The sequence below is a fragment of the Neopsephotus bourkii genome, unplaced genomic scaffold, assembly GCF_033783945.1.
Source record: "Neopsephotus bourkii isolate Nb327-2 ecotype Australia unplaced genomic scaffold, CSIRO-AGI_Nbou_v1 NB_739, whole genome shotgun sequence".
Classification (NCBI taxonomy): Eukaryota; Metazoa; Chordata; class Aves; order Psittaciformes; family Psittacidae; genus Neopsephotus; species Neopsephotus bourkii.
The window spans coordinates 2154079-2173127 of record NW_026901237.1 but is presented as its reverse complement, the minus strand read 5'-3'; the positions used below and the strand labels follow the sequence as shown (position 1 = coordinate 2173127).

At 41.9% G+C, this 19049-nt stretch overlaps 1 protein-coding gene across 1 annotated transcript; it reads left to right on the top strand.

The window, feature by feature from the left end:
• The first annotated feature begins 688 nt into the window (after positions 1-688).
• MSL2 (MSL complex subunit 2) lies at positions 689-18795 on the top strand. Its single transcript, XM_061354493.1, has 2 exons — positions 689-1060; positions 14841-18795. Exons 1-2 carry the CDS (start codon positions 919-921, stop codon positions 16436-16438), a joined length of 1740 nt encoding a protein of 579 aa, XP_061210477.1. The 5' UTR covers positions 689-918; the 3' UTR covers positions 16439-18795.
• The last annotated feature ends 254 nt before the right edge of the window (positions 18796-19049 follow it).

The following is a 19049-nucleotide window of genomic DNA, read 5'->3' as shown; positions in this document are numbered from 1 at the left end:
CGCCTGGCGAGGAAGCGGCGGTGGCGGCCCGCCCTCCGCTGAGCGGAGCGGAGCGGAGCGGGGTGAGGCTGCCGTTGGGGCGACCGTTCGCCGCGGCGCGCGCTCCCTCAGGCCGGCGCCGCGCCCAGGCCGAGGGCGGCAGGGCAGCCCCGCTCCCCGCTAGAGGGCGCTGCACCACTCCCCCCCACCCCCCCGCCCCGCGGGATGGGCCCCCGCTGCGGGGAGGGCAGCGTCCCGGCCGCGCATGCGCAGTGCAGGGTGCTGGACGGCAGCGGCGATGGCTCCGCAGTGACGGTTGGACCTAACGGTTGCTATTGACATTGCGGCGCGGATCAGGCGGCGGGTCCGGCCCCGCAAGCGGCGGCCGCGCAGCCAGGAGCCACCGGCCCCGCGGAGGAGGCCGCGGCGACGCCGCGGTGATGCGGCCGCGCTGAGGCCCAGGTGCATCCGCCTCCCTCCCTCCCTCCCCCGCCGCCGGAGCGGGCAGCGCGGCCCGGCCCGCCGCCGCCCTGAGCTGGCTTCGCGGTTCCTCTCTGCGGCCGCCGCCATGCCGGGCCGCCGCTGAGGCAGCGTCCGCTCAGAGAGGAGCAGGGCCTCGGGGAAGGCGGCCCGGCATGGCCCGCAGTCTGGAGTAGCGCCGCCGCCTTTCCCTGCGCTGTGTGGCTGCGGGCGGGCCGAGGCCGCTGCTCGGGAGCGAGGCCCCGCTGGAGGCGGAGGAGGAGCCAGCGCGGCCCCTCTGACAGGGCCGCCGGGCCGCCGCGGCCTCCGCGCTGCCGCCGCCGCGCGGCTCCAGGTGGCCCCGGACCAAGGTGACACCCGGCCTGCCCCAGCCCCGGGGCCACCTGCCCCCGCGGCCCGCACGGACTCGGCGCCGCGCCTTCTTCTCACCCCGGAGCCGGCGGCGTGCGAGCGGCTGCGATGAACCCGGTGAATGCCACTGCTCTCTACGTTTCAGCGAGCCGCCTGGTGCTCAACTACGACCCTGGAGATCCCCAGTCCTTTACAGAGATTAACAAGCTCCTGCCCTACTTCAGGCAGTCCCTCTCCTGCTGCGTTTGCGGTGAGGATCTTTCTTTTGTTCCCTGCACAATGAGCCTCCCCACGGGGCTCCCCCCACGGCGCTGCGGGGCGGCCCTGGGCCGCGCTGCCCGCAGAGCTCGCCTCGGTGTTGCCCCGCCGGGTTGCCTTCGCCCCGGCCTCCGGAGGCAGCGCTGCAGTAGGGCTCTTCCCGCCCCGCACGGCGGCGGCCCACGAAACTTTGCTCAGCCTTTGGCCGCGGCGTCTCCGCTCCCGGGGGAATCTCTCGCCGCCGGGGAGGGGGCCCAAGTGGCGTCCGCGGTTCTCCCTTAGGGGGGCAGCGGCCCCGGGGGGCGCGGCGGGGGGACCGCCGTAGCGGTGTGGTTGTTGAGCCAGTTGGGAGAGGCGGAGTGGAAGTATTGCTGCTTTAAACCCGCCCCCCTCCTCCCGGGCAAAAACCCAACCCGAGTGGGGGGAAGGCTGCGGCAGTACGGTCACTTTATTTGCTAAAGGCTATGGTAGTTATTAGTGGTTATTGGGATGCACTGGTATAGTGGAGTTAATTGCTTTAAAAAAGTAATGACTAAAAGAAAGCGTGTTAAAAGATACTCAAAACAGTATACAGAGCATAGGGGCAGGAAAATAACTTCTTACCCCCCCCTTTTTTTTTTTTTTTTGTACCTCCCTGAAAGGTAAAGAACAAACAATAATTCAGATGGAAAGCCAGGAATTTTAAGTACAAAGAAACAGTATTTCGGGTGGGGTTTTTTTTTCCTTTTGTTGAGCAATGTATGTAATTGTCCTAGAACAGTAACTACCATAAAAGCAAATAGGCTGAAAGGCTGCTGGGATTTCCCTGCTTTTTCTCCCCAAAAGAAAGAGCATTCTGCATTTTGTGGGCAAAGGCAGGTATCTGGAATTTCAGTATTGCACTCTGGGGAACACTGGGAAGGAATTGAATTCTTCTGTGTTTATGAAGTGGGGGCATGTGTCCGTTCCTGGAAGGAAGTTGCGGAATAAGCTGTCAGCCTTTCTTGAACTTCCCTTTGGAAGCCTTGGTCAGTGTTGGGAGAGGGACTGAGCTCTCAGCTATCTCAGTTGATCAGTCCTCTTTTCCCTCTGTTTTAAGTCCTGGCCCTGTGTATGTTTATATTTTCTTAACTGAGTGGACTTACATCCACTATGTTTGCATGTATTTATCTTTGCTAATGTGTGTGGTCACACTAAGATTTAATCGAATTACTGGGGTTTAGAAAGCTAAATAATTTATTTACAGGATCAGGATTTCAACTGTTGAGGCTGCTAAACTAGTGTTGGATGCTTCCTATCCTGTAGCTATTAGCTCCTCCCACTTAGAGTCTTAGAAAATAGCGATCTGTTTGTACTGGGAAAGAGGGAGCCTGTTCCCAGGATCACCGTGTCATTTCCTGCAATAATTTGTCTAAGGTTTTTTTTTTGCCTGATGTAACCCTGATGTCAGTATCGATATATCGATTCACCTCTACTCTTTCGCTCTTGCTTATTATCCTCAGCCCGGTTAATTCCAATCTGATTTTTTGTATAAATTCACCTTTATTTTGGTCAATCACCAGACTGCTTTTGCCTAAAAATATGCTAATATTTTCCTGATTTTTTTTTTTTATAAGATATTTACATAGGGGCTATGTGCTTCTAACTGCTATGCTGTTTGGCCTCTCCAGTGTAAGAATCCTCTTCTGAAATGTGTTCTTTGTTCTCTATGCCTTGACTTCTTCCCTTCTTGGCCTTTTGCAATCTTATTTTTACACTCTGTGCTATTGAAATTGTCTATCTTTAATTTGTCCCTGCCCAAATTCCTAAGCTAAAATAGCTCTTCTTCAGCTTTTCTTGCTTGGCTTTTCTGTCACTCTTAGTTTGGTAGAGCAAACCATGCTTTTTAGTTTGTTCTCTTCTATTGACTGTTCTTATCTACAAACTACTTCTCTTCATCCCTTATTTTCTTTGAATCTTAAAGTTATTGCTTTGGCTTTGTTTTTTTGTTTGTTTGTTTTTCCTGCTGTGGTTAGCTTTCAGGTAACTGCAGCTGCTGTTTGTTTTAAATTAGGATTCCCCAGTATTATGTCTCTCTGTCCCGAGCTCCTGTTTGTGGCGTGGTAGCATACAGAGGCCTCAGTAAATACCAGGGTCTTTGTGAAGCCATACAGTAAAATACAGTTTCTGTCCTGCAGAATTAGTAGAGTGTCTGTCTTGAACCTGCAGGCAGTCAGTCATGGGGGAGTGGTCCAGCCTGATACAGAACTTCTGGCCAGCAGTCATAAATCTTCAGCTGAGGCTGGTAAAGGAAAATTCACCTTCTTGTTGGACCTTTCTGTTCCTTTTCTCCCACTTCTGTCATAGGTGAATGTTGGTGCTTCTTGATTTTTGGCCCTCTGACCTTGCTATGGTATTTTTTAAGTCCTTTTCTCATTGTACACGTTAGTGTTAAGAGCTGTGGAAGGTGTCCCTGCCTAAATATTCTATGATTCTGTGGCAGGCAGTTTGGAACCATATGGTCTTTAAGGTCCCTTTTAACCCATTCTGTGATTGCTTTGTGACATGTCATGATCGAAAGAGTAAATGTTATGATGATCCAAAACTTTACATTGTACAGGGTTTAAAAGTATTTAAAAGTTTTTCAGATGCTAATTTCTTTCCACTTTATTTGTATTTTTAGGCTATAAGATGCAAATATCTGGGTATGGGTTCATTCATGTACACAGAACTTTGTGAGTGTCTGGTACTTCCCTTGCACAGACCTTAGGAGGATGCTTTCTTGACTGTGATGTTTAAAAATGATTGTGGAAGAAATGCTGCATGAATTACCAGTAATGCGTAAAACTGCTACACTTGGTTAGTCTCGAGTGTTGGACTTCCGGGACTTCCCTTGGGAAATTACTCCCAAAATTAGTGGTCCTTATGTCATCAGCCTTTCCTCAATATTTAATCTCTCTGAATGCATTCTGTAATGCTTTGTTATGATGTAGTTATTAATTCTACTGTCAAGATTGTCCCTTGAAGTTTAGAGGATTGTTTTTAGAAGAAATGAGTGACAGCTATATAAATCAACTAACATTATTGTGCTTTCACTATTTTCTCACTGCACTAGACATAAGCCAGGTCACTTTCTTTTGATGTGATAGTCTTTTAAACCAGCTCATATAGTAAGGGTGGCAGAAGTTTTTGGACCCACATAACTATGAAATTAAATCTCTGATTTTAGATTCAAATTGGCAACACATGCAGTTCCATCAGTAGAAAGTCATAGTGTAAATCCAGTATGCCATTGTAAGTCAGTTACATCTATTCTAGGTGCATTTGAGGTCTCTCTCTTGCCTAATGGGTTATAAAGGTGAAATTATGTTGTTACGGCAGTGTATGTTTCTGGGATTTAAGTGGGATCATGTGATAGTTTCCTAGATGGCGTTGTAGGTAATGCATCATCCTTTTACAGGGACAGTATTTCCTAGAGCTTCTAAAACAAAAATAGCCACTCCTGAGTGTGCAGTAGACAGAAGGTGTGTGCCTTTATGTGTTTTGGGGATTTGAAATCTGAGTTCTTGTCTCTGGACTCAAGTGATTATTATTAAATTGCACATTAATGTCATATTTAATTTAAAAGTAGTTTAGTAGATGTGAAATCTGAGCTTCAGTTTCTGGACTAAAGTGATTATTATTAAATTGCATGTTAATACCATATTTAATTAAAAAATAGCTTAATAGAATAAGCTGCTGTGCTTTAAAATACTGTCTGTTGGGATAAAAATCTTCTTAAAAAGTGCTTTTCTCTGTTTCAAATACCATGTGGCTTTCTGCAAGTCATCCAAAGGTTCAGTTGGCTTTTCAGCATTAACAGCTTTCTTTTAAATTCAGTTACAATGCCTGTGAAAGACACATTGCCAGTCAGATCAGTTTAGCTTTTTACCTAAATGGAAAACTTCATCCTGAAACCTCAGGAAGATACTGAAAATGTGTGTGAAAGATTCTTATTGCTCATATCTAATGTGAAAGTGCTTGAAAGAGAGCATGGCTTTAGGACAACATTCTGACCAGGAACCCAGCTGTAGAAATACAGGATAAGAATACAGTTCCTGCCTTAAACATCCTGTAAACTCAGTAAGGGGATGTGAGACAACATGCGGCTTAAGGGAGATTAAGAGGTAGGACAGAACAAAGAAACTGTGTGTCAGTACTGGCTGGTACCTTACACAGCTCCTGTCAGTTGTTCTGTGATTGTTCTTGACAGTTTTAGTTAGATGGTTGAAGGCTAAATGGTAAAGTAGCATTACGGAAGCAATTCCCAAGTATGGGAAATGGCATGGATTACCAAAACCACAAAAATTGTTGATTTCTTGTTTCCCTGTAGAAAGATTAGCATAGGAACATTATTTCCATCCTGCTCATGTCCTTCAAAGAATGTTGGGTGACACGTAAATAGGTTGAAGCTTTCTTGAAATGCAATTTCTGGTCACTGAGATGTAAGAAGGCAGAAGAAACCAATTCCTACTACTAATGAAACTTAATTATATGCATGATACTGGATTTTCTGTTTAGGATGTGAGCCATGATTGAGTTCCATCTGGCTTAAGAGTGTTACAGTGAGAAGGCTTGTTTATGTTTTGTGATGGAGATCTCAATTCTTGTCCATTCTCCCTAGATTAAGGAGAGTGAAGATTGATTCATGATCTGTGCTTCCAGATGAGCAGCCTTTTATGTCTGAAAAGTGATCTGCATCACTGCTTTTTAAGATATTTTTTCATTGACATTTTCTTCTTTTCTCCATTTTCAATGATGAAAAATGCTGTCCAGCTATCACATATTGGTAGTTTTTAAAAGTATGTTATGTTGCCCTTAAAAATTACATGAGCAGTTGCCAAAAGACTTCAGAATTTCTGAAGAATGTGTGAAATAACCAGAACCTTTGAAACAATCATCAGGGAGCATGGATTACAGGACTAAGTACCTATCAGATACCTTTTGCTGCAGGTATTCTTGTTTTGGAGATAACCAGCATGGGCAGTTGTCTCTAAAATGTTCACTTGCTTATCTCTGAATATACCCACTTTCAGCCAGGAACATGTTTGGATGATTTTTCTTCCTCCTAAGATCTCCTTACTTAAATTCACTGTTTCCTGTTTTTAAATCCTGTGTGTGACTCCTAGGAAAGTTGCTTTTTCAAGGTTGTCTGCATTGTACTGAATAAGTTTTGATAACATAAAGTTTTACCATTTGAATTTAAATTGGTTTCTAACCTAAAAATGCTCCTCTGTCTTTGAACAAAATTGAGGAATAGGACGAGAAGTAGTCCTGGTTTCCACTGTTGATTCCAACTGGTTGATAGTGGGCTTCAAAAGAAGGTCACAAAGTGGAGATTGCAATATTGTCTTCTGATATGATTTGAGATGAGAGTGTGTTTCTCTTTACAGCAGTGGGAAATGATGGATGGGTTTTTGATGGTTGCCTCAGGATATTGATTAAACTGATTGGGTTTCAGAGTGTTTGAAGAAAAGTTAATGTGTTGCCAAAAGGCAACTTTATTGGGACAACTTGGTTGTCTGGGTCTATGGACATAGTGTGTTCAAACACAGATTTCTTCAGGTTTGTTTTCTTACTATGTTATGATTTACAGATTAGTTTGACTACATATGGAGTAAGCAGTTGCTGGATATTATGTTGGAGTTTTTTGTGAGGCCAGAAAAGATTTTTTCCAACTAGTATATGACTTGAGAAATACTGCACAGCTACAACCTTTCTTGATCAGTGTGCTTCCCAGACAGTGCTTTCCAAAGATTTCCCTGCCTTTATGGGGGAATTCACCTTGGGAGTCCTTCAGTGATGTAATTTGTTATTCCCTGAGCCTTGTGGTCACAGCACAGGGCTTGCTTCTTCTCCAGTGGCCTTGAAGAGGGCAGTTTAGTTTAAGATTGTGCGGTTCATGCTGTGAATGTTTTTGTTTAGTGGGCAGAAATCGGTTTTCACAACTTCTTAGTTTGCTCAGAGAGTATGATCAACTTGATCTATAACTTTCAAAGCAAGTTTTAGGAGTATTTATGTTGCATGGAAGCATGTTACGTTAGTCTTATACATAGGAGAAATATTAACTTTGCTATTTAAAACGTCTTAAAATACAGCAGCCTTGCCTTCTGGAAAATATCATTAGATGAAAATTTGACATCGGATGGTGAAAAAGGTGAATTTATCTTTTTGAAGTTTGTGCATCAGCAAGTTTGAACTTCTTCACCTAGTTTGTTAAAAATACATTTAGAATTTTTCTAGGCTGTGATTTTGTAAACAGAAAGACTTTCAAACAGAAACACAACTTTGACATAGGACTTGGTAAAATATGTTCTGTTGTTTATTGTGCAGGGGGTGGAGTCAGAGAACAAAGCAGGCCCTTCTACAGTTAAAATGCAATTTGTTGTCATTTTCTGTGGTGGTTTTTTTTTTCTTTGAACTTTAGCTAAAGACATTGACTGTATTTCTATGCAGAAAAGTAGGCCAACTGTATTCTTACCGTGGTTAATTTGGGTTCCCATGGTGTTCAGACAAAAATAGTGCAGTTTTTATTTTTCCAAACAGTTGTAGAATCCTTAGTTCTTTAGTCTCAACCATCCCTATATAAGGGTAATAATTTCTGTATCTAATTTTTCATCATTTGTTGACGGAGGATGCTCAGATCTATCCAGCAGCTACCAGAATATTTTCTCTGATAAAACTTTGAAATAAGTTGTTGTTTTTTTATTTATTTTTAAATGCCTTTTTTGTATGTCCTCCATGTTTCTATTTCATCTGATGAGAATTCTGCTAACCTGTTAATAGTTATGAATGTCTTTGGACAAATTCTAGAGGCACTGTTGTAATTGTGGTGATCCAAAAGCAAGGTTTTTATTTACTGTTTGGTTGAAGAAATGCTATCATTTAATTCACAGGTAAACTCTTGCTGTCTCAGATCTGAAAAAGGATTGAGTACTGAAAGTCTTGAACAAGTTTTTCCACTTGTAATTTTTGGTAGAAAATAACTATTTCTATCTAGAAAACCTTGTCTCACAAAGAACATTAAAGGATAAATAAATTTCCAGTGTTGTCATTGTGAACTATTACAATCTGTGCTTTGTAGACATAGCTTCAAAGTTTCGTGCTAGTAATATTGCGCATGCCTTGTGTCTTCATGCCTCAGTCAAGAGTGTGGTGGCTACAAATGTTGATTTGTTTTCTGAACTCTGGGAAGTAGGTGTAGGATACCTGGGTGATGGGCAGCATCTCTTTCCGGTGATCCACTAGGTTTCTGAATGATGAGAGAAGCTGCCAACCATTTTTCTAACTGGGCAGTTTGTCAGGGCAGGGATCGGACAAACTTGCATCTGGTGAACCTGCCTCTTGACTTCAGTGCCATATTTGTGAGCTGGATCAACCATACCATGGTTTGGGCTCACCATCTTAAGCATACCTTTTGGAAGGAGTTTATGTTCTGGCTTGAGATTGGTGGAAGGAGACCTTTCACTGTTGTCTTGTCCTTGGCAATTGTCCCCTGCACTAACCTCTCTTGAAGTTTCTCTGCGTTTGCCTGGATTTAGTGATCTTCTTCTCTAGTAAGTACCCAGATCTTTCACCCATGTAGAACAGATCTTAGACATTTGTTTTCATTTTTCTACAGATAGTTACCAGACTTTTTTAGTACTTAGCCTGCCTATCATCAAATAGTTTTGCAAAAGCTACTGCTTTTATGACTCTTCCTTTTGCATGTTTTCCTTTGAAACCTCATTGAGCTACTTATTCTTCAGTTGGATCTAGCTGATACTTTCTTAGTTGAAAAGATGCAGTGTGGGGTTGAGAAGGCATGGAAGGTGGGGGGAAGCATCCTTTTCCTTTCAGAGGCTGTTTCAGCTAAAGTGCTTGAGCTGCATTAGATGAACTTCAGAAAGCCTATCCAAGTGATATTGCCTATAAATGGGAAGTACCTTCCATCCTTCAGGAGGTGGTTAACTCTGAAGCTTGAATGTAGTAATTTGTTAGAGCTTACTGCCTGTTGCTAATTATTTTAGTTGAAACAATCAGATCATGTTTAATCCAGAAATGAAAATGCTGATAGTGTAGCAGAGCAACTATTAAATCTCCATCTTCTGGTTGTTACTTCAGAGTGTTTGCTGAATATTAAGTGTAACATTGAAGTGTCTGTGTGCTGCATCAGATTGATTATAGCTTCCTGATTTTTAAAACTTGCTAGATTCATAGTGCTGTAGTATTGCTTTCATCTGACTAAAGTTCACAGAAGCTTTTTGTAATATTGGTTTAAAAATGCAATCACAGTAACTGTAATGTTCGATGTTGACAGATTAACTGGTGCAGGTGGGCTTTCTTCTCCACTTCTTCATTGATGGCACACCTGCTTTTGCGTTATGGAGCAAAGATGCCCCTTCAGTCAGGTAGAGAGTGCAAGGAGTAGAGGGCTGGGCTATTGAGCTTTCCACTTGCTTGCTGTGCACTATAAAATGAGGGTGATTTCTGGTGATACAAATGCAGTTGAGGATTAAAGGCTCTTTGGCAGACAAATGTTGTTAGAGATTAACCCCAGTGATAAATTTAATTCTACTTGTAACACATTTTTTTTTCTAGTTCTGCAAATTTAGACTTAATAGTTACATCATTATGAAGAGTTTGAGTTGTTAAAAAAAGCAAAATGTTATGTTTCAGCATGCTTTTCCAAAAGTGTTAAGCTAGTTATTTGTGTTTACCCTCTTTTTTTGGGCATTGTATTTCTGCCTTTGCTAAGGATAAGAATAGAAGGTTTCAAGTCTTCCTTCTCAGTGAATGTCATCCATTTGGAGCACATTTGCTGGATAGATACACCTAACAATTGCTCTGATTGCCAATTCTTCTCCTCCCTTTGGTCTGTGAGATACTATTTGCAGATGCTTCCCCTCTTCTGCAGCTGTGAAGTAACGCTCATTAAGGAACACAATAGGAAGTATTCCTTGTGGTTTCAATATCCTCCCTCCTGTAAGCAGCTTTTCCAGGACAGCTGTGATATTTTGTAAATAATACATTAAAAGTATTTTCTCTGTTAGATGCTTCTTATTAATTGTAAGTGCTCAAATTAATGCAGATGTTGAGTAAACTTTTCTGAAAGTAGATGTTAAGAGTTGATGTTGTTTAGGGAAGGCCTTGTTTAGGGAAGGCCTTTTACTGGAGGCTTTGTAAGAACATGGTGTTGCCTTTGGTGTATTAATAAACCCCTTGCAAAAGAGGGTGAGAAAAGATGAGGCAAAGTCTAGCAATACCATGTATTTACGGTAGTGAAAGTGAAGGCCTGCATTAGGTAATTATGGAAGGATCTTAGACGGGTGAATGAGTGCGCAATAAAACGTCAGATTACATATAGCTTAGATAAATATTAAATTATAAACATGGAAGAATATTAACTTCTCAGAGCCTACCATTTTTATATCTTGCAGATCTATTTACATCTGTAAACTTATAGGAAGGGGTAGCATTGATGGCTGCCAGCCAAGAGTGAGATCTTGCCCTTGTGATGGAAAACTCTGTGAGAATAACAGCTCAGTACTGAGTAGCAATTGAAAAGCAAAGCAAATGCTAAAAATCAGGACTGGAATAGAGAATAAAATTGAGAACTTTATTATGGCACTGTATAAGGCTGTGGTTCGCCTGTATTTTATGCTGTGGTACCCCATCTCAAAAGAAGAACTGTGGAAGATTTAGAAGAAGGGTGACCTAATGTAGGGAACAACTTCTGTAGTCTGGATCAGAGACAACATTGAGGCTGATGTGGTAAATGTCCGTAAAACCCTGATTAGTGTTGAAGAGAGAGGTAGGGATTGACTGTTAACTTCATGCAACATGAGAACCAGAAATTGACAGTGAAACTAATAAGAAGTCGTTCTCAGCACAGTAGGACCTTCTGGTGAAAGGCTGCTGCAGTTGCATTTGAAAGAGGCAGAGACAAGATGAGGCAAACCTAAGGAGAGCATCTGAGGGATACTGAGTCCATGGAAACCCCATCTTGCACGAGAATTATCTCAGCTAATAATGGTTAGTTAAAAACTGGGCAGGTATTAGAAGTTTATTTGCCTTGTTCTTACTCTTTCCCCTAAGCATCTGGTTTTGGCCGCTAGTGATATGGCCCACTGGGCTAGATGGATCTTTGGTCTAAGTCAGTGTGATTATAGGAGTTTAAGGATGGGCTAGGTAACATCTTAGAATCCTTCCTGGCTTTATTTTCATGGTGGAGTTTATAATCATCATCTGGGAAGATCTGGAAATTTGCAACACCAAATGAGTGTTATGGCTTGATAGCCCCTACAGTCCAGCAGTTTGCAATGTAACAGCTTGGTACCTCAAGATTCTGGGTAGCAACTCGGGTGATGTATTTTTGGGAAATTACTGCTGACTTGTTATTATTCCCTGGGTATTAAAATAATGAAACTTAATTTCTGTGAATTTGCATCTCATGGTTGACTCTTCATCTTAACATTAATAAAGCGGAAGAGTGATAGGTGCCACAGAATCTATACAAGAGAGACTCTAACTGAAGAATGAATATTTAATGAGATTTGAACTGAAGCTGAAAATACTCCCACAGCACAGGCATTCCTGATGTCTCTCTCATGTAGGTTGCCTGGCATTTACCAAGAGTAACTCGCCCTGTTCTTCAGTGAGAGCATGTGAAGTGTTTTGTCTCTCCGTCTGTTTGGGTTTTTTTCCTCAAAGCTTCTTAATCTAAATTTTTCAGTATCCTTTTTTAGCATTCATACCCATTCAGCAGTTCCAGCCAAATTTATTTTGGGAGAAATAAAATGCACAGTTGGTGATGAGGTTTTTTTTCATCTAATTAAAAGTTAAAATGGTATATTGTTTATTTGGTATCATCTCTGAAGTGCTTCATGATCTGTGAAGCATTGATCATCATAACTTGTCCTTTGCCTCTTTTTGCTGCTTACGATGATGCTAAGGACAGACCAAGGAGCACCCTGCTCTGCTGCACTGGGTGTAATGCTGGTCCTGGATTTTGGTCATGGAAGGGCTGTGGATGCATGTAGTTGTATGATGTAGTTTCTAAGGTCTGAAAGCATTAAAGGAATGAGCGTTAGATGTGTTTGTCTCCTGCACTGGTCAGGGCATGGCTTTCTGCTTGTCCTGCTGGAAAGACTCAAAGATCCAGAAGGGACAGTTGTTTGTGAACTCCTTCTGCTGAAGGATGTGACTTTGGAAACTATCTAATGTGATTTAAATACATTTGTTTCATTCCCCCCCATGGGAGTTAGGGAGTTTTCTAACAAGATCATGGTGGACGTCCTTGCCTGCGTTGCTGCTCACATAATGTCATTTAAAGGGAACTTTTAAAAGAAATCAAAATTTCCACTGCAGGTTGGATTATGTGGCTTAATGTTCCACCTGTTGGCTTGAAATCTTCATTGCTTAAATTGAACACTGTTTTGTTACTCCTTCTCATGGTTGGGTCTTGTGGAGTCACTCTTCCTCAGTCAGCCCTTCCTCACTAGATCAGCAAAGAAAAGCTAAATACCTTGGCTCTGGTTGTGAAATGCATTTTCCATCAAATGTTGCTGTAACTGTGCTTTGAACCTGTCTCTGTCCTACAGTCTCTCCTTTTCAGTGCTTCTGCACTTCTTTCAGTTGGCTTGTTCAAATACTGCACTGTTCCAGTGGCCACTGTTCCAGGTTCACAGTGATGACAGTTCCCAGTGTTTGACACTGTGTAGATGTGTGCTGAGTGCCACTGGCCAACTTCCTAAACCATCACATTTTCTCTTGTTACAAAAAAATACAACATAATGAGCTTAGTGCTGAAGTCATCAAAAACCAAGTTACATCAAGCCACTCTACTGAAAGGCAGCTCAGGTGGGGGCCTGGAGCAGCCCTTTCCCAAAGAGATACTAGGGAATTGAGATTTCAAAGGGAAATTGGGATAAGTCTGCTTGGTCATGGAATGCAAGAGTCACAGAAATACTGTGCTAATGCACAAAGTTGAATTTTCAAAAATGGTTTGAACAGTGAAAATGTTGCGAAAGGATGAGGAACTTCTTGTGAAGGGACAAGTTTCGTGTTGTAAATGCTGTTACAGCCAAGGGTTAGTATAATATGTCTTGCTCTTCTACCTGATGGCTTAGATTCTTGACTAAGGTAATACAAGGTAGAAAGAATAGGGTTTATTCTGTAGCTGATAACTCGGGCAACAAAACTAGGTCCAGTTAATTACAGCCCTTCAATGCACTGTCAGGACAATCAGTTACAGGACTGTATGATTAGAATTTTCTTGGTGAGTGATGAGGGAAAATACATTTGATATGTTTGGAGGGTTTTTTTTTAAATCTCAGTCTGTTTCAATATATGCATTCTGCTTTCTCTTTCCAAATGGTTTAATCGTATTCTTGTGTTTGTAGCAGCATTGTTTTCACTTTGGAAAAATCTGGGTGAGAATTCACTGCTGCTTGTGAAAGGCTCCTTATGGGGAGAAAGGTCTGATCAAAGCTAGAAATCTGCTGCTTGGAAAGGAGGGGAAACCTGTTGCTATAGATGCCTATAGATACTCCGAAATTTAATTTAGGTGTTATAACATCTTTGGCCTAGAGCCAACTAGAAATAGCAAAGCAATGCTGTCATTTCTGGATACAGCTACTATGCAGTTTATCTGTATACAGGATTTCAGGTACCTCTGTTTGTCATACTTTATCCTTATGTTATTTAGTTTGTTCTTAAGATAAAACCCAAAACATTCTTCAGGTTTTTACAGTTTCAGAGCTCTGGAGACATAACCTGCCAGCTTGTCAGCACTGGGTGTCTGACACTCCGTGTGCTGTCAGGTGTGTCAATTCCTTTAGCAACTCATTTTTATTAGTATTTTATTCTTAATGGGAAGATTTCAGAGAAAATCCTTTCTCCTGAGGTCTTCACTCCTGCCTAGGCCGTGAGCTGTTGTTGACACCTTAAAACATTTAAAAGCATCATGGCTGTGACAGTACCACTATGTTAACGATTATTTCACTGGTACATGTCTGTGAATGGGAAAACCAGGAGCTACCACTCTCCAGGATGTGTTAATAGTTGCCTTGTTGCACCTTCTGGTTTGGCACAGGTGATTACAGAGCAATACAGTATATCACCCCCCCCCCCCCTTTTATTCAAATATGTTACTAGGTACTTTATTCAGTGTTTGTGAGAGTTTATGGAATCCATTTAACTGCTCTTGCTTGCAAAGTTAGAAATTCTGTGGTGTAGTCATTGAAATGACTGTCACAAAGCTAGGCTCTATTTTTAGTCCCAGCTAAATGAGAAGTAAACTAAAGTCTGCTGTGTCTTCTTTCCTTTTGGGGTTGGGATTTCATCATTTTCACATTCCTTTTAGAGTTTCCCTCTGCTCCACTGCCATTTGTTTTCACTAATTTCTTTACAATCTCTGCAGTAGCTCTTCATGGGAGTTTATTGTTGCAGTTTGGTAGACCCCTAGAAATTTTGTGTGTTTTACAAGTTGCAATGGCAGAAACTGCTGAAGGGGACAAGGGCTTTGGTAGTGGTTTAGTTGAGAGGTTTCTAAAGGCTGTAGAAGCACAACAAATGATGGTGTGATGGTTTTCTTGTGTTTTTTTTAATGTTTTAAAACCAGATAATGGCAGCTGTGAACATTTTTACGGGACGGTGCTTGCATGCTGTGTTCTCTTGTGACCTACTGAAGATTTTCAGGATATTTTGCTTTGATAGTACAAAAAATTCATCCCATACTATACCAGAAACATGTCTTGGGTCCATTGTAATATTTCTCTCTCTTTTTTCCTTAGGAAATTTGCTACAAGACCCTATTGCTCCTACCAACTCCACATGTCAGCATTATGTCTGCAAAACGTGTAAAGGCAAGAAGATGATGATGAAACCGTCATGTAGCTGGTGCAAGGACTATGAACAGTTTGAGGAGAATAAGCAACTAAGCATCTTAGTGAACTGCTATAAGAAACTCTGCGAATACATAACGCAGACTCCGCTGGCACGAGATATTATCCAGGCAGTTGATTGTTCTGCAGATCTTTTGGCTTTGCTCAAAGATGGATCGCCACTCCATGAAGAGACAGACAAATCTTCTGATACGGCCTTGGCTTTGTGTTTGACACATTCCCCAGTACCTTCAACCTCAGAACTCACAACTGATCCTCCAGCTAGTTTTACATCGATCCCTGAAAGCACACACAACATCGATATTAGAGGTTCTGTTATCAATGGGTTGCCCAATTGTAATGGGCTTTCGGTAGATAAACTTGGAGTGAATATTCCTTCTCCTGAACATGCAAACACAATTGATGTCTGTAGTACTGGAGAGTATATAAAAACTGAGGACATCTCCAGCAGCCTGCAGCCTGTGTGCGATACAGTTTCCAGTAGTGACTTGTGTACGACAGGCATCGACATCTGCAGTTTCAGTGAAGACATAAAACCAGGGGGCTCACTTCTCCTTAGCGTTGAGGAAGTTCTCCGGAGCTTAGAGACCGTTTCAAATACTGAAGTCTGTGATTCTAATTTGCAGCCCAGCTTGGAAGCAAACATGACTAACGGCCCTTTCCTGCAGCTTTCTCCCCCTCCTCTTAGCCATAACATTTTCATGTCCACAGACGCTTCTCCTCACGGGATCTCCTGTACAGCAGCGACGCCCAAGGTAGTGAAATTAAACAGAAAGCGGTCTCGATCAGAAAGTGACAGTGAGAAAGTTCAACCTCTACCCATTTCCAGCATCATCTGCGGCCCAACATTGGGAGCATCAGCTCCTGTAACAGTGAAACAGGAAAATAAAATGTCTTTGCAGCCTATTGCAACTGTACCTAATGGAGGCACCACTCCCAAAATAAGCAAAACTGTGCTCCTGTCTAACAAAAGCATGAAAAAGAATTTGGAACATGCCCCTAAGAAATCTCACCCGAAAGCCAAACCAGGGGTGCTGAAAACAAAAGACAAAGCAAAGGAGAAAGTTCCTAGCAGTAACGTTATGCCGGGAAGCCCAACAAAAACTGTGTACAAAAAGCCACAAGAAAAGAAAGGGTGTAAATGTGGTCGTGCCACCCAAAATCCAAGTGTTCTTACATGCCGTGGCCAACGCTGCCCTTGCTATTCTAACCGCAAAGCCTGCCTTGACTGCATATGCCGTGGCTGCCAAAACTCATACATGGCTAATGGGGAGAAGAAGCTGGAGGCATTTGCAGTGCCAGAAAAGGCCTTGGAGCAGACTAGGCTTACTTTGGGCATTAATGTGACAAGCATTGCGGTGCGCAATGCCAGCACAAGCACCAGTGTAATCAATGTGACAGGGTCACCAGTAACGACGTTTTTAGCTGCCAGTACACACGATGATAAAAGTTTGGATGAAGCTATAGACATGAGATATGACTGTTGAATCTTTCTTTTCCCTGCCATCAGTAGGGGAACTGCTACAGTTTTAAGGCAGCTATGGTTCTGTTTAACTTGCTGGAGCTCCTGCGTTTAGATCACTTGTATCAAGTGTTTTTCATTGCTATGTTATGTGTATTAGTGTCTGGGAAATAGTTGCAGAAAATGGAGGAGTTACCCTAAAACTGTTTTTAGTTCTTACAGCACCTCATAGTTTGAGATCAATTGCTGATGTAAATGATTTTATCACAAGATCTTTGGCAAGGAGTATATTAACCTCATTGTACTTGGTCATGCTTTGTGCTCAGTCAAAGCTTCTGCTTAAATGTAGAAAGTGGTATCTAGTTAGTCCATCTAAACTGTGCTAGATTATGGTGTAAATAATTACTGATTAGTTACTGTCACCATGACTAGAAAATAACCTGGTATTCCTGTAGGATATACAGCCCTGAGCTGGAGAATACAGTCTGAAAGGGGTAGATAATGCCTGAGTGTGAGAATTGGTTTATCTACTCTGTAGAACAGCTTAAAAATAAAACAAGATTAGTACATATATTGAGAAAGCTTGTTGCCCAAAAAGCAGCTCAGGCTCCAGAGGAGGACCAGGAAGCTCAGTTGGCCAGATATGAATGGGGAGTCCCCTTTAAGAACATCATCCTTTTTTCTGGACAGTTCTACAGGTCATGTTCCTGACTCTTTAGCTGGGGTGAGAAAATTACTTGTACGCAAAGAAGGCTCAAGTTTTAGTAGTACCATTCAGTGCCTGGGATACAGGGAGACTTCCACAGCAGTCATCCCCAGTGGGGTGGCAGCATTGTATGTCTGATGAAGTTTGTACTGTAAGAGGTCTGGGACCTATCCCCTTGAGGGTAGGTCTTCACTGACAGGTATCTTCTCTCAGCTAGGTCAGAGGATCCACTGCTATCTGAGGTCAAGTATTTTGGATGTTTATTAGACAGAACAAGCTACAATAACTCACTCTGCCCAGAGTCTATCTCATTTTTTGTTGAAAGCAGCTTTCAAATGTCAGTGCTTTTCAACATGGGCTAAACAGCTCCAAAAGGGAAAAGTTCCACAAAGTCGAAGTGTTAAAATGAGAGTGTCTTTGTAGGAATTGAGCTTTATGCAGGAGTTTATATCAGTGTAATCCCTGAATAAGAAAAGTACAAGCAGAAGAATTTAGTCTTGAATTTAGGGCTTTGTTGGCAGCCTAAAGAAGTAATTTTCCTTCATGAAATTTCTCTTATTTGGATGATACAGCACAAACAACACATGGGCTGACTAGAATACAAAACATTACCTTCTGATTTAAAAACTAATTCCTGTTTTGACAGCATGTTAAATAGTATGTGAATTTTTTGAGTTACTTTACTGCTTCTACCTTTGCTTTTACTCATGCAGTGAGCCCCACGCGCTTTCTGACCTAATGTGAGGTGTTTTTGATTTGGCACAAAGCATGTACAATGATGGTTCCTCACCTAAGAAATAAGCAAAAACCTTTGGACACAAATGACACCTCCTTTTGTTTTGTAGTGTACCGTGGTGTCATTCTCTGTGAATGTGGTCAGATCTTTTTGTTGGTTTTGGTTTGTTTCTCCCCCCGTCTTTTTCGTGGGGTGGGTAGGGTGGGGGGTTAAAGCCATAGGAAGAAAAATGTGATGTACGTGTCCAGTCTGTACTTTTTTTGTTTTTGTTTTGCAAGAAGAGTTGAAAAATATTTTTGATAATGAGTAAATGGTGGAAAATGCTTCTTAGTATTCTTGTCTTTATTTGCCAACCCAAGTACCCAGGATCTGTGTTTTTTAGCCCTCATGAATGAGATTTAACAGTGTCCTATTAAAATGTATTTAGTTAAACTTGTATGTGATTTTTGTGTTGACCCAAAAGGATCCTGCCATTTTCTAACTTGATGGTTTGATGGTGACCTACTAATGTAAATCTGTTTATTAGTTCACTACATGTAAGAAAAGTAGCTGAACCAGAGTCTGATTTAAGGGGAGTGAACTGCACAGTGTGGGTTGTTTCTGAATGCTTTTGCAGAGCTGTTAAAGTTTTGCTGAGACTGTTGATGGTACATTTATTAGGACTTTCATTAAATGAAATACATAGTACCTTTGCTCCAGAAATGTGGGAGAACTTGGAATCTTTACTATCTCACTGCTGCATTAAATGTGGTACCAAAAGTTGGAGAATTTAGGTCAAGTGTGCTTTAGAACCATGGACAGGAGAGCCCTGATCGTTAATGTAAAACTGCAAATGGTAGATTCAGGTTGTTTCTAAAAACATTTCCTTTTATGCTGCCACGTTCTTGAAATGTATATTAAAATTCAAATTGATTTAATAAATGTTAGTTTTCTAATTCTATTTTGCAACTGCTGAGGGCATCAGTGTGGCATATGTTGAACTTACTGTCTAAATACCACTTAGTCCATTGATGACTAATTCTGTAATTGTTTAAATTAGGGTTGGCTTGGTTTGGTTTTCTTAACCTCCTGGCTAACTGTTCTTGAATAAGCTGAGCAATGGAAAGGATAAGAATGTTGGTGGAAATAATTGCAGTGGTTCTACTCTGAAAAACTTTAGTTTCTGGCTTATAGCAATAGTACTGTGTGGGATCT

Excerpts from the sequence above, each read along its gene's own strand:
- MSL2 (XM_061354493.1), top strand. The coding sequence starts at position 919 with ATGAACCCGGTGAATGCCACTGCTCTCTACGTTTCAGCGAGCCGCCTG. Across the intron at positions 1,061-14,840 it reads CCTCTCCTGCTGCGTTTGCG|GAAATTTGCTACAAGACCCT; the intron begins GTGAGGATCTTT and ends TTTTTTCCTTAG.